General features: G+C 37.9%; 1 protein-coding gene across 1 annotated transcript in view; it reads right to left on the reverse strand.

Annotated features, from left to right (window-relative positions):
- Positions 1–3,520: 3,520 nt before the first annotated feature.
- The window catches only part of ABHD5 (abhydrolase domain containing 5, lysophosphatidic acid acyltransferase), a 29,738-nt gene continuing 17,803 nt past the window's right edge, over positions 3,521–15,455 (reverse strand). The window contains exons 3-7 of the mRNA XM_040548364.1: positions 14,831–15,203; positions 11,645–11,799; positions 8,589–8,700; positions 7,784–7,970; positions 3,521–5,753 (exon numbers count right to left, since the gene is read on the reverse strand). Coding sequence (XP_040404298.1) covers positions 5,664–5,753; positions 7,784–7,970; positions 8,589–8,700; positions 11,645–11,799; positions 14,831–15,203 — 917 coding nt within the window. The 3' untranslated portion in view covers positions 3,521–5,663. The remainder of the gene's footprint in view (positions 5,754–7,783; positions 7,971–8,588; positions 8,701–11,644; positions 11,800–14,830; positions 15,204–15,455) is intronic.

The raw sequence follows: 15,455 nt of genomic DNA on the forward strand, positions 1-15,455 counted from the left end.
AAATGCAGCTTCTCACTAACCCTTTAGCATCTAATGCAATACTAGCCTTAAATCCCCTTAGAAAAAATAAAACTCTAGTCAATCTGCAACAGGCAAACACTGCTGTGAGGTTAATAGTGGTTGTTCCCCAAATTACTGCTGAAATCTGCCAGATTTTTATTTAATAAAAAAAGGTAAGTTTATGCAACATTTTGGTGATTCTGCCTGCATGTCACACCTGAATTATTGTTTCTTTTCTATACAAAGTGTAGCTCTTCTACACACAAGTGTCCCCTTGTGTGGTCAAATGCAGCAGCTCCGCGCCTGGCTCAGCAAGACCCATCTCCCTCCTGGCAGGCACCGGGGGGAGATGAACCTCAGGTAGCTGCAGGCAGTAATCTCCTTGTCAGAGGGGGTTCTCTGGGTGTGGGATTTGCATCCACTGAGCTCTTCAGCCTCGGTTTTAGATTTGAGCTTTGAGCGAACGCAAATGCCTTTAAATGAAGCCAAAGCAGAAAGGCTGCTGGATATTAGGCATGTATTAAAATACCACGAAGCTGGGAAGTGATAGTCCCACCTTGCTCCACATACAGCTCCGGTGATTTACACATGAATGAGGGGAATTCAAAAGTACAGAAATAGATCTGTTAATGCATGGAGATTCTGCTTTTGCAGTAGTTTATTCTCAAAGCACATCTACCTCTTAGTGTGCATTTGGGGTAACACTCCGCCTCACTGCCCTCACCTCATTTCTCCCCCAAAAAGGAGTTTCAGCTCGCTAACTTTCCTCTGCAAGCAAAGCATAAAATATTTGTGTACCATGTACGTAGCTTTCACTGTCACCACTTTCACCTTACTGCTAATTACTACCACAAATTATGTAGATATCAAAAAAATGTATAGTTTTCTGTACAGTACTATGGTCTTGCTAGTTGTGATTGTTACTATTTTTAAAATATGTGGCAAACATTTCTAGATCTTATATTTCTATGTAACGAATATTTCACTAAAATATTTTTGAAGTTTTGGTGGAATGCTGGATCAGAACACCTTCTGTTAAAAAAAAAAAGCACGTGCATTCAGATGGCAAGCTTTAGTATGCACATCAAAACTTTCTATGGCCCCCACATCATGGATCCAAGCTCGCCAGAGCGCCCTTTAGCTGGTGCCGCAGGCCTTCCCCTTACCTTTATAATCCTTATTATCATGTGGCAGTCTTGGCAGGTGCAAATACAAGTGGAGAGAAGGGAGCTTGGAGACCGAAGTAGTAAGTGCTAGCTTGCTGCCTAGTCCCAGTGGCCAGAGGGAAAGCTCTGGTTAAGACAAAGATTCATTGTTTTAGGGCAGCAAGGAGGAATTAATTATCTGAGAAGATACTTCAGCACTTAACCGGATTACAGATGTTGGCAGCCTGGAGCTTTGCCACCTCCTCGCAGGGGCTCCCACAGCAGCAGCAGGCTGTCTCCTGCTCCAGCTCACCATCTCTCACCCACCTGCCCGCCCGCAGGGATGCCAGCCGGCCTCCCCTCCGCCTCGTCAGCTCCCTCCAGCGCTGTCTGTGCCCTGGGCACCTTCCCTCACCATGCCCCTCACATTCGTTGCCTTCCTGAAAGCCTGAGGCCCCCATCAGTTTTCACCTTCTGCTCCCGTATCACAAAGTACTGCTGCACATATCTGTGTCCCTGTGTCCTCTTCCAAGCTCACCCATCCCACCACCACCTCTCTCCGGTCACCTTTGCTGACCACAAGCTCACCCCTGGACAAGTTTCACTCGTGCTACCTACAGAATTTCCTAGATGAAGCCTTGCAGCTTACCTGCTGTGCTCAGAAATAGCAGTACTGGGCTGAGGGTGAACTGGCCCATGTAAAAGAACCCAATAAAATGGCAGATGCTTTGATAAGCCCTAAGAAACTACCCACGTAAATTCTCATCTAGAGCAGAAAATGGTGCACACTAAGGCTATCAATTGGCATTTGGACTAGCAATATCCCTGTAGTTACTTCTCTTTACTACTCTATTGAAAAGTGAACACTCTAGTGAAGGGAAAGTCCCAGCTGTGAATGGCGTACCAAACTCAGAGTTATACAGAGATAGCAGGAAGACAGAAATACTGTGAACACACTACATACCTCATACGAGTTTGGTTGACGCAATCTTGTTAAAAGGAGAGGGCTAGAAAAGTCATGTGATGAGCAAACAAACCACTACCTGTTTCATTCTCCTGACTTTTATGGGGAAAACATGTTTAGGAGTTGCCCATTAGCCTTATGCTTCTGGAGGCTCCCATTTAAATTAACGTTAACAAAACAGGCACTCCTGAATATGTCTGCCCATATACTGATTCCGGGGGGGGTTACTATATTTCACCTTGTCTTACTCCTAGTTAAAACCTGAGCAGTGATCTGCATGAGCTGGGAATTTGAGGAACCACAACAGTTAATGGAGAGTATTTCAGCCAGGCTGTCGCATCAGTTCAGCACAAACCTTAAAACAGAAGCCTGAAAAATGTAAGGTTTGAAAAGAAACATCAGCATTGGTTTAGTCCAGGTGAAACAAGATGATGGCAACAACGACGTTTCTCCTCTTTGGACCCATTTCCAAGCTCACTGCCTACACATTCACGTTCTTCAGTTGCACTTTACAATCAGATGCAAACAGGGACTTTCTTGTGATGGTTGTGAATGCTTTACTATTGAGCCTTATCAATAAATTACTTCTCTGAAAATCAGTTTTTTTAGAACTAAAATCTAATCTGGCAGGGTTCAATAAGTAACAAGATGAACCATGCAAACAAAATATCACTAAGTTACTTTAATAAATTTTTATCACAACAACGTTAGGAAGAGCATGTCCTGGAAACTTAGTTAATCTTGGATTTTTATTAATATTTTGGATTCTTTTTGTTATGCCCTGGCCTCTGACACAAAGCTGTCTTCATTGTGATGCTAGAACAGGACAGATCTTTGGGTGTGCTTACGCCAGTGATTCTTGTCTTATTTTACAGCACTCTAATAAAAATAGCACCAGCAGTTGATGGTATTCTCTGCAGAACATTTAAGAAACTGGTCATCACACTGAATCAGTGTCTGGAGAAGCCAAGCTTATTACCAGGCAGTAATTCAATGGTCTAGCTTCCAGGTCTTTTCATCACATGCATCATTTTCTGTTCAGCACCTTTTACGATGCTTGTTACAGTAACTTTATTAGGTTATGCTGCATACAATATAATATTCAAAAATTCCACCTTGACTGTCACAGGGGTATCTAATACTTCCTGGAAGATAACCAACAAACATTTTCTTTATGTATATGATCAGTATTTTGAACGTGCAGCCACTTGTACACCAGTACTTACCTCTTCAGTTAAATATAAGAAACCCTAAGAACATCGAGACACATGAAGAGAAAGCTTTACTGTATTTTAAATGTATTTTGGATGGTTCAACTTAACTCATTAATTACCCTTGAATTCCAGAGCTTAATTACACATTTTTACAAAAGCAACATCCTATCTTACCATTAACCAAACACAAAATTTTAGAGGTGTTTTTATTTTTTTATTGTGCAAAACTTAAGCAACAAGTAAGTCTTACTAGTACAATGAGCTGAAAAAGCAAGGGATATTTAAAAGAATATTCACATTCAATGTGCAATTTTTATCCCTACTTCCATCTCTTGATGTGGAATCTAGAATTCCCATCACTAAGTGCTATCTGAAAATGCCAATATCTTGCTTCACCTTTTATTATTTGGAAGACATGCAAAATGTATTTTCCATCAGGCCTTTATATACAATTAGAACAGCTGTTTAAGTTGATAAATACAAATTAGACATCGAAAAGGGTGAAAAAAATACATACCGAAGGGATCCACCTAAATGGTGGCATGATTGATAATTTATAGCTTATATTAAATAAATTGTTATTCTAATTTTCCATTTGAACTCAAGAATTTAGCAAATAACATAGAATTTTGTTTAAAAATCTGGCATCTTCTAGAGTGAAAAAGTATTTTAATTCAATAATTTATTTTAATTAAAATCATTAGCTTGTTAGACATCAAGTGCTAGCAGTCAAGGCAGTACAAAGACTGTTTGATGTTTACATAGCACCATATGGATATATATCTCCTTCAGAAAGAGAGATTATGTTCAGCTGGGAACATAACCTGAGCATTTCCTGAAGATTTTAGGTATCTTTGCCTTCTTTATCATCAATGTGTGCCACAATTAATGTGAGCAAAAATGCACAGAATTCCACTCAAGCCTTAAGACGGTGCTATCATTAATTCAATTCTCTGTGTACAAAAGTATCAGGAATTCTTCAGTAGTCAATTTAACATTCAAAAGCAGATCAATAGTTCCATGTAAACTCTTTGTTAAAAAACAAACCACCACATAATTTGGCTTTAAAGTGACAAAGTATTTTGCTTAATTTAATTTACTAAGCTGGTAAAGAATTAATATCAAACTACATTTTCAAAGAGATGCAGAGGCTGGATTATCTCAAATTTCAAAATACACAAAATATATAACTATATAAAGAATCTCCAAACCATACAGCTACAATTTGTTACAGTGGTATTGTTTGTTCCAGTAATAATCCTTCCTACAAGGAGGTTGCATGCTAACTAAAATACACTAACCTGCTGTAGTTGCCAATTAGAAAATATCCCTCTGCACCCACCCCACACCCCACCCCAGATTTACTAGAAAGCAGACTAGAAGTTCTATCTAAAGGAAAAGGGAATTGTGCTCACTATCCAGATGAGCATTCCCTAGCCTTAATCAAAATCTTCTTGCCAACTTCTCTACAATTGTTAGGTTTAGGCAAGTAACAAATCTTGCAATGATCATAAAGAGTTAAAAATAGACAGAATAACTAACAAGCCATTTTCTGTACTTCAAATCACTGAAATCTACGTATCAAAATATTTATGGAAGCATGAGCATTGGTGTCATCACTGACTCTTACAAACTGAAGCTTCTGTAAAAGTTGCACACATGGAAAAATATGCCTTGAGATAAACAAAAGTAAAACCCAACAGAAGAAAGATTTCCTAATATTGAGCCCTGATTCCTTACAAAGTAACACATTTTTCAGTGATAAAGACTGCTCATTATTTTGGCCCTGTCTCTCTCCTAGAATCAGCTTCATAAGCTGTTATCACTTCAATTAAAAAAACAACCCTGTTAAAATATTGTATATGGAGTTCTGGATTCCATAAATAAAACATATAAACAATTTCATATTCTTGCTATGAAACATGAACTAGAAAATATGAATGTTTATGAAGAAACAAAAATCACATTTTATGTGTTACGTCTATATCGGTATAGATCTCTGTATTAATGGAGAATTCAGCATCTTTATAGAGTTCAACACACGAACAAAATTCAATTACATTTTTGAAGAAAATTCCAGTTTAAAAAGTTGTAAGTAATTTAATGTACGGCAGGCCAACGATCTAAAACCAAATCTCAAACAAAGCTGTACGAAGTTTGCTTCAAAATTCCCCATCCCCCAAAAAGGCACTAAGTGGTTTAAGTGTGCAAATGGCTTCTTAGAAGAAACAGTGTGCAAACAGAGCCTGTTCCATTAGCTCCGCATTCTTTAATAATTTCCTAGAAAGTATTGCTATTAAATGTTATCTACGGTATGAATTTCTGAAGAACAGAAGACGGTCAGTCCACGGAATCACAGATATCTTTCACTCTCTGATTGAAGTCTTCAGGCTGATCAGCATACACGTAATGACCCGCACCAAGGATAGCCTAGAGGACGAAGGTGAACAAACAGGTCAAAGGACAAGAATATAATAGAATATAATATAAATATATTATATTTATATGAATATATTTATATAAATATAAATATAAAATAATATAATAAACAAATAAATAAATATGGGGATAGCTGAAGAGTACCACCACAAAAACAAAACCACTATTACTTGAAAGGAAAAGTTTTTAAACTAAAACTGATCTATTGCACCCAGTGTGTGTTAATGAAGCTAGCAAAATTGCTGCCAGGAGGTGGTATCATACAACCCAAAAAAGACTAAATATAAGGCAAACTGAAAGTTTGTTTCACCTGTTGAATGAACTTTGCTAAACAGGAAGAAAGGACAAAACCATTACTTTTTCAATTGCACACCTTGTTGAAAAAAGATGCAGGTAAATGCAAGTAACTGCAAAACAGAAGAACATATCAAACCTCTGATTAACGTTCATCCCTTTCATTCTCTGCTCAAACAATTCTGCAATGTAATTCTTTAGTTCTTTAAGTGTTTGTATGATAACATCTAATCATTTGTATTCCCATATTATGAAAATTATATGGAAAAGACTAAATCATTTATCCTAGTACCTTCTTAACAACTCAGAGACTTAAATTGCTGACAATTTTCTAGCCTTCTAGAAGCAGATTTCAGTCCTCACGATTAACTATTACTGAGTTAAACAGGGGAAAGTCAAATCCAAATGATGCAACATATGGGGAAAAAAAACCAACAAAGTTCTGGCCTATATCATTCCACTGCAACTATGTAAAAAACATTATGGGCTTAAGTAACCACGCACATGGTGGTTACTGCATTTCTATAATTTATCATTCTCTGACAAAACTGGTATGAAGCAAGCCATAGCTGTCTTGCACAGCAAAGGTACTTGATTATTTTAATTCTACAGTCAATCCAAGATTAATTTGTATTTAAATCTATTTTCCCCCTCCCCCCATTAAAACACTCCCTCTTAAGTCTTTAAATTGAAGCATGATGCTTTAATTATATCTAAACTTCCTTCACTTGGAGTACTGTCTTCAGGTCTGGAGCCCCCAGCACAAGAAGGACATGGACCTGTTGGCCTGTTAGAGCAAGTCCAGAGTCCACAAGGATGCTCAGAGGGCTGGAGCTCCTCTCCTCTGAAGACAGGCTGAGGGAGTTGGGTTTGTTCAGCCTAGAGAAGAGAAGGCTCCGGGGAGAGCTTGTAGAGGCCTTCCAGTACCTAAAGGGGGCCTACACGAAAGCTGGGGAGGGACTCTGTGTCAGGGGGTGTAGGCTGTTGTGTGCTTCTTAGTAGTGATTTTTTGTTGTAATTTAACTCTTGGGTTAAGCAGCACTGTGATACTTTCAGATCTGGACATCTGCATTTATGACTTGTATTTGTGCTCTTTAACATGTGTAAGCAGTTCAGTAACAATGTCTTTTCTCCAAGTTCCAGCTCTGATGTCAGCTATATCAAGATGATAAAAACTTATTTCAATGACTTGTCGAAATATACTAACAGCATCACATGAATATTACTGCCCAGTTAGGACGAGACATCAGTAAGAAGGCAGCTGACACACAAGAACATTGTATCACCTCATAGCATTGTAACATACATGCATGTATATTTATCACGTCTGACAGATCTGACAATGCACAAGTTTACTTTAAAATAAACAGGCAAATCCTCAGGTGCTTACCACTGACCACAAAAATTGTGTGTATTAGCACACTACAGAAAAAAAAACAAATTGTAAAGCAGAGAAGTGACCTTGTTCAAAGATATGATTCAGTTTCCAGTGCTACAGTAAGTTTCTTTCTTCCTCTGGGCAACACTCTTTTGTCTGGGTTTTCTTTGACACTTTCTTTGACACGCTAGCACTTGTTTTCTGTCTCTCCATTAAAGAAATCAGAAGTTATTACCCTGGTCTTTAAATCAAAGGGACCTCATTTCCACAGTTGGTAGAAAAAATACATAGATATGATTTAAACAAATCCACACAACAAACTAAACAACTGCTTAGAAATTGAACTTACAATTGTCTTCACATATGAATTTGGTCTCAGAGACTGGATAGTGCTGCCAGAATTGCCATCTATACATGAACGTGCTCCGTAGACCACAGTGATAGGAATGTCTTGATCCATTTGTGGAATCCGTTGCAGCATCGGCCTTTTTGCCCATCCGTAAGGAATAGTCATGTTCTTGAAAGCTGTTTCACCACTTCAAGCCATTCAAAAAGGGTAAGAGTAATTAAATTTCCAATGTATTTGCTTTTTCTCTTCTCCTTTCCCCATACCTACCTAGGAATTGGAGTATCTGTGCCTTTCGGTAATATAGACAAAAGAGTGCATGAGGATGGGATTTTTCACTATTAAGAAACATAGATTTTCAAGCAGTTTTCAACAGCCTTTTATATATATGTTATATATATATATATATATATATATATATATACATATACATATATATATATATATATATATAGTGCTGAGTGATAACATTTAAAACAATAAGATACCACATTTATTTATTTATAAGAAAATCTTTACAATTTAAACCATGATAACAACTTTGGGATTAAAAATAAGTGCCCAACCTCTCAGAATTAAGACACAGGTAAATTTAAAAGAAATAACAAATTCGGATAGCTTCTACATCTAGTTTCTGAAATTCATAAAAAGTGCAATGCTGTTTTTTAATTAATACAATAAATATTATAATAATAAAAACAAAACAAAAAACACATGCACACTGTTGCCATGACCATTGGAGGGAGCAGCAGGCCATCAGTAAACGAAAGACTGACTTCAAAACATACACTAGGAAACCCACACTCACCTGGGTGACTGTACATTGCAGTGATAGATATATTCAGTCACTGTGTTATCATCAAACATTGATGCATATTTTCGTTTGAAATCTGGTCTTAAACGCTGAACAAGGCTTAGTCCTGTCAAAACAGAAAATTAGAAAAACGTTAGTAGAGACAACTTTATCAGACTGCCTAACACTTTTCATTAAAACCCTCCAAACATGCTCCCATGAAACTCATGGCTAACTTTGATGACTTCTAAAACAATGCTTTGTTATACCACTTACAAGTCTTAGGAAAACACAACAGCAAACAGGAGCTAAACATAATAATTCTGAAAGACTTTACATTGTACCAGAAGAGGGACAATTTAATCCGTACTGAATACGGGGAATGTTTGTGAAGGGCCACTGCAAACATAAAAGAAACAAGGAAAGGGAACCAGTGAAAGGACTAAGCAGATACCATTTTGCCAAAAATTTAGTCTTGCATGATAGTAGTAACACTTTCCTTCTTGCTCTGGCAGGACTGGGTGTGCCAATAGCATCCGGCCTTTCAGAATCAGAAAGCACTGCTGAAAAAGCTGGGCTGTTTTTCTTCTTTAGATGTAAGTTTGTACTCCTCCTATTTATACAACAGTTTTCTTCTGAAGTTAGTTCACCTAACTAGTGTTTACGTGAAAGAACAGAAGTCCACGCTGAAAAACAGGTATAGAAATCTTGACACGAGTACAAGACGTTAGCAGCGGACTTGCTAGTATTAGGTTGATGATTGAGAGCTTACTGATCATAAGGGTCTTTTCCAACCTAAATGATTCTACTATTCTGTGATTCTATAAATTAAGAGATTTAAATTAGAAAAGCCATTACCCACATGCTCTCTTAGCAGCCACAGAAAAGAGGCAGGTCTTTTCAAGGGGCAGTTTGGGCTTTTTAAAGTTAAGCTCCTATACCGAATCACTTCCTTAAGAAATTTACCCTCTTCTAACTGACCATGCGGATCTTTGGGACAAAAGCCTCATAAAAAGCCAGTCTCACATCTGAGGATCTTATTCACCTCTGAAGACAGAGGCTCACCATTTACTACTTGAGTTTATAAACTGAAAATACTGTTGTTAACTGGTGAAATCACGATGATGTCACTTCTGTCCACCTGTTGCTGACCAAAGGCCTGGCACTATTTACGCAGACCTCGTAACAGTGATCTATGCTTTTGTAACCTTGAGATTAGACTATTGCAACATGCCCTTATGTATGCTTTAAGTCAATTTAGAACATGAATACAGTGAAAGAGAAAACAATTTGCTTATGAAACAGAGATTTAAGTCCTGAAATGATGAAGATTTTGCAAACTTTCTGCAATTTGCTCTGCCACCTATATTTTCTCTATAGAGATTTTAGTTGCCAGACTTCTGGATTTTTCTGGAAATCAACTAACTGGAAACCACTCAAACAAAGATCTCTCTCAATTCTGCTTCTCTCCCAGGTTTAGGTATCTGCCTGCAGGTTTGATTAAATATCCATGTGATACCACTGTGGTACCCCAAAGAACCCTGTCCACATGTAAGTGTCTAACTCATACCTTTGAACAAGAGCAACAGGCCTTCTATTGAGGATCACACACTTATGCCTGCCCAGCAGTTCAAGCACAAGTGTATGTAGAAAGAAACCTGGGTTTGCTTCAGTGCCTTATTCGGGTTGGGTCTGATGCCTGAACTGCTTAAACCTACCCTTCTCTAAGAACTACACCACACCTATCAAGAATTACACGGTAAATTGATGATGAGAAACTTTTTGAACATCTGGAATGAAAAACTGATGAAAAGTTTTGAAAAGCAGTGCCCTCAACTTCAACCTACAGGCAAGCCTAGTTTAGGGATACCTGGACAAGACAGGGTCCGTTTCCACAGCATAGTTTGCACGGCATTTACTTGCTATGGGAGACAACTTCAGATTTGAACTCTTCCAGCTGGATTGATTTATGCATACATTTGTTATTGGATAAAATGCATTAAATCAGTGCTTATCACTCAATATGCTTCAAGTTGTTTTGTTAACCAGATTAGAAAGCATTTTACTTAAAAAGAAAATCTGTTTGTACAAAACATTGCTTGTTTGAAAAGCTAATTTTGTCATCCTTCTGAAAACAATCGAATATATTAGCATGTTAAAATACACAATCTATAGGAAGAGATTTAAGAAACAGATGTGGTTTATACAAAGCCTAGAAATTCCACTAGTTCCTTTCAGACTGAACACTAAAAATGATGGAGAGGTTAACAGAAAGTCATAAATAACTTCTAAGGGGTCTGAAGGCTACCTTTTTCCAAGCCTCCCCAGCAGATACTCCAGTAACACAAAGAGTAATAAACAGATTACCTCTTGTCCTCTAGAAGGAATACATATGATGAATTTAAGATTTGACCATGAACTTCTCCCCACTGCCCTTATCAACTAAAACTGCAGTATTCTGGTCATCTCTACCTAGTCCCAGTGTTAGGGTGTTTAGAATTTATCTCATCAGTGCTTTTGAAGAGACATAGAAATATGAATGATAGCTGCCGCTGTAATGCAGGACACTGCTGAGGCTCACAAAATTGCTCGAGTAACAGGAAAATGGCTGATGGAAAGAACACGGTTTCAATTTCTTTAAACTCCAGCAAAAGACAAATGTACTTATGAGAGACTGCATTCTAATGTTAAGCAAAATTGGAAATCTTGTTTGTCAATCAAACTGCAATTGGAAGGGAAACTAAACGGACTGTGACTGGAGGCAACTAGACAACCTTTTCACAGTAATGCCTCTTTGTCAGTCTTCACCAGCAGATGTCCACATAACCTGTCTCATCGTAGCTGTAGCCTACAATACGTGCTATAAATTATCACACTAGTATTTCTAACAGAAAGATCTTGCCCTCTTGTCCTCAAGAGTTCGTCTTTCCTCAAGCCCTCCCACCTTCTCCTCAAGCTATATTCTCTCTGGGTGATGTGGGCTTGCAACAAAGCATATCTTAATGAGGTATCTGCTCCTTGCTTATGCTTAAGGCATACTGCAACAGTTTTTAAGAGTAGCTAAAACTCACCAAAGGGTCCTGCTATCCTCAGCCCAGCTAGCGGATTAAATGGACTCAGTATAGCTCCTAGTGCTTTGATCCAGATGGGAATTGGTCTTTCGTGTTCAGCGTTGTCAGGCCTCTCTGGAAAACCCCATGGCTCCACTAAGATAAGGTGTTTGACCCTGTTGGCAGAAAAGGTTCAGAGGTTTAGAGTACAGTAACTTTCCTTTGACTGAGAAAGCCGTAAAATTGCTATCTGAGGATGACGCAATCTGTTTTAGTCACTTCTGTCATAGTGGCCTTATTACGTTTCTGATCCACCGATGATTTTGCATTTGAATGCTAATTAAACAAAGATGAATTTCAACTAATCATATGTAGGAACACCAGAAGCTTGGAAGCTCATGTCACAAAGAGAAACTCAGCATTCAATAGATACCCACTATCATATGCATTTGAGAAAAAAGTAAGTCTTTTTTCTGTTTTAAAAAATGACCAAATCCATGTACTTGGTTTACGAAGCAGCAGTTTAATTTGAGAGAAAAAAAGGAAATTGCACTTGTTTCATTTAAGTAGACATTTAAAAATCTGTCACTCTTTTCCAAGCCATCTCAGATCTCCGTTCTGTGAAGGGATGCAATTTATCTGAAAAAGGAACTTATCAAAGTAAAACTCGATCTGAGTGAAGCAGATCAAAATTAGCAGATGTTTTCTAAATTTATTGATTTTGGTTGACAAAAGCAATGCCTGAGAGACAATTTATAAAATTATCACTCAAAGGAATCTCAGTACAGAGGGTACAGTAGGAGTCTCCAGCACATGTAACAAATCAATCACTTCATGCTGCAAGTCACCCTCAAGCAAAAAATTTATTTCATCTTGATGGATTGGAATCATCCATTTGTTTAATCCCATAATAACACCCACTCTGACAGGACTGTGCTAGATACTGCTGATACCTGGAAAAGTGACTCAAATATAGTTTTGCATATTTAAGGTGATTTTGCATGCAGGCTTCAACACTTTACTTTCTTCTTCACGACTTCCTTCTCTTTCAAAGCCATGAGATTAGGTATTTAACACAGCAGAGTTCTTAGTGGCTAAAACGATTTTAGAAGTGATTCCGCAGGCTATTTCTGGACCATAATCATTTGGGAAACCAAAAATCTGTGCTTGAAATGAGGGGCTGAAAGGATTAAGCTCACAAAGATGTTTCTTGGCTGTCAGCTCAGCCATGAGCGTATTTGCACACAGCAGCAAACAAGAACGGTAACAGAGGACAGGGTAGAATTTAACTATATAAACCAAGCAGGGGAGATTAGAGGCTAAGGAGCGTAAGCCATGAGGGGCTGTTCAGGACAACTAAACATTCTGTGCATAAACCGTGCCATTAAACATAGCACGGCATGCACATAAATAAAAACAGAGTAAGCTTTTTTGTCTTGTGTTGTTTCTTGATATTTTCCTTCCTTTTTTGCATTCTTCCTTTTGGTAATCAAGTCTAAAGCATAAGCTGGGATAAAGGGAAGCTGGCCATGAAAATCACTCCAAAAGTGATAGTCCAGAAGCTGCAGTATTTGAAAATCATAACCCCATGACCACGCAGGAATACTCTAAATGGGAATCTTTTTGAATTAATAATCTCAGATGTCCCACGTACAAATTTAGTACAACACAGTAAATTAACGGATCATGTAAGGTTGGAGAAACAGATCTACTTTCATAACAGTATGGGTCCAGAATCCCTTAAGCCTCTAATGAATTGTAAGATAATCTGTTTGAAAGCTGTACTATTTTAATCACTTGATTCAGCACTGTCCTAAGATCCTATCAGTCAGTGTGGTAACTTGATGGTGTTAGTTTAATTTCAGAGAAACATTAGTAATGCGAGAGCACAAACTAAAACACCCCCAAATTAACTGACCCCAACTTAAGCACAGTGAAGCATGAAAACATAGAAATGTCACTTTCAATGTAAGACAACAGAAGGCAGAAACAATATCGCATCCCACAGGGATGGCACAGCACCATTTACAGATACTTCAGAAGAAGGGGTAAGAAACTTGTAAGCAATCCCTACAAGCAACTACCTGCAGTCAGTTAGAAGGTGCTTTACACCCAAATGGATGAGGTTTACATCCCTAAAGCAGAGGACCGTATTCATTCAAATTCTGGATTTAGACACAAGCCTGCTTTCATACCTCACTTCCAGCAGCATGTGCCAGCTGTCAACCAGTTGACAGAGAAAGAGACTAAGCGTTTTAGGAAAAAACAGATGTATGGGTTTATACCATAATCTCCAAGTGAGAGAGCAAGGTATGCATATGGTATCAATTGATAATAACATAAAGAAAGATATTTGTTCTGTATAGTATAGAATCTCCCATATGATGTGGAAATCTGGACTTACATTCACATCTTTTAACAGGGGTCCACTATGCCTATTTAGACAAAAGCAAGGTCATTTCTTGATACAGAACAACCTCAGCTGGTGGGATCCTCGCCCAACAGGGCCTATATAACTAGGCTATATTGAAAAAGAGACAAATTATTAGTTTAGGGTAAAAAAAAATGGATTGGCTGTCAACCAAGACGTGGTGCAGAAAACGTTGATGAGATGTAGTTACAGCACTGCTACAGCTGGATTATTTTTCAAAGAAGAAATATGAGGTGGCACAGAGATAATTTAAATCAAACAGCCAGTAAAACTATTTTTACATCATCATGCTTGCACGAGGCTGACTGCTAACAGATAGTCATAAACTACCTAGGGAAATTAAATTCAGAAGTTTCGCTGTTAGCCGTAACAATGGGAGAGTTGACAGAAATAGGCCTATTTTTGTCTTAAAATAATAGGTTTGAACAGAGATGTCTCAAACATTCACGAATAAATATGATCCTTGCTATTTAGCCTTATAACATGGCAAGGGGTACTGAACAAAAACAAAGAAGTAAAGAAAAGTACACGGAACAAAATGCCTTTACCTACCACTTATTACCTACTACTTATCTACCTACTACTTATCTCTGCTCATCTGAAAATAAACCACACAATTAATACTTGGGGTTTAAAATTCATTATCAAGTTCCTTTAAATCAACATAGTCATTTCCTTGAAGATCATCTATAAAGAGCCTGATGAAATAAAATCTGTGCTAAAATCACTAGTCAAAAGCAGAAAAGGAATTCCTTCATTCCTTTATTTTCACATACCTTGATGGGTACTTTAGTGAGTAAGCAGCAGCCAGGAATCCACCTAGGTTGTGTCCAAGTAAAATCATTTTTTCTAACCCCACCTCTTTTCTCCATTGTTCTATGGATTCCACAAACTGATTTTCTGCTTCCCGAGCATCAGCGTCGAAGTGGGGTCTACTGCTACGTCCAAATCCCAAGAGGTCGAAAGCATGAACGGTCCTGTTTTCACAGAGCTCTTCAAAATTGAGAGCCCACATTCCGACACCTCCTCCAAATCCATGAAGGAGGACAAGTGGAGTTTTACGTGTGAGGTCTGGAGAGAATGTCAGCGTCCATATTTTATTTCCATTGGCTATATACACATACCGTTTATTGTATGTGCTTGTAATACCTGGAAAAAAAAGAGTGGAAAAAAATGATATTGCTAGACACGACTGATACAATATAAAGTACATTTTATGGAAACTACTGTTTGGAATAGGACATCCCTTTCCAAGCAGAGCCTACAGGCAAATATCATAAGTAAGGGAACAATGAAAACATAGTTCTAAACCTGGTTATTTCATTGCAATGTAGAAGCTGTATTTAAAAAAATTTCTGATTATGGAAACGGACAGAAAATTTTGTTAAATCTATAAACCTT

Source organism: Cygnus olor, chromosome 2, assembly GCF_009769625.2.
Source record: "Cygnus olor isolate bCygOlo1 chromosome 2, bCygOlo1.pri.v2, whole genome shotgun sequence".
Lineage (NCBI taxonomy): Eukaryota > Metazoa > Chordata > Aves > Anseriformes > Anatidae > Cygnus > Cygnus olor.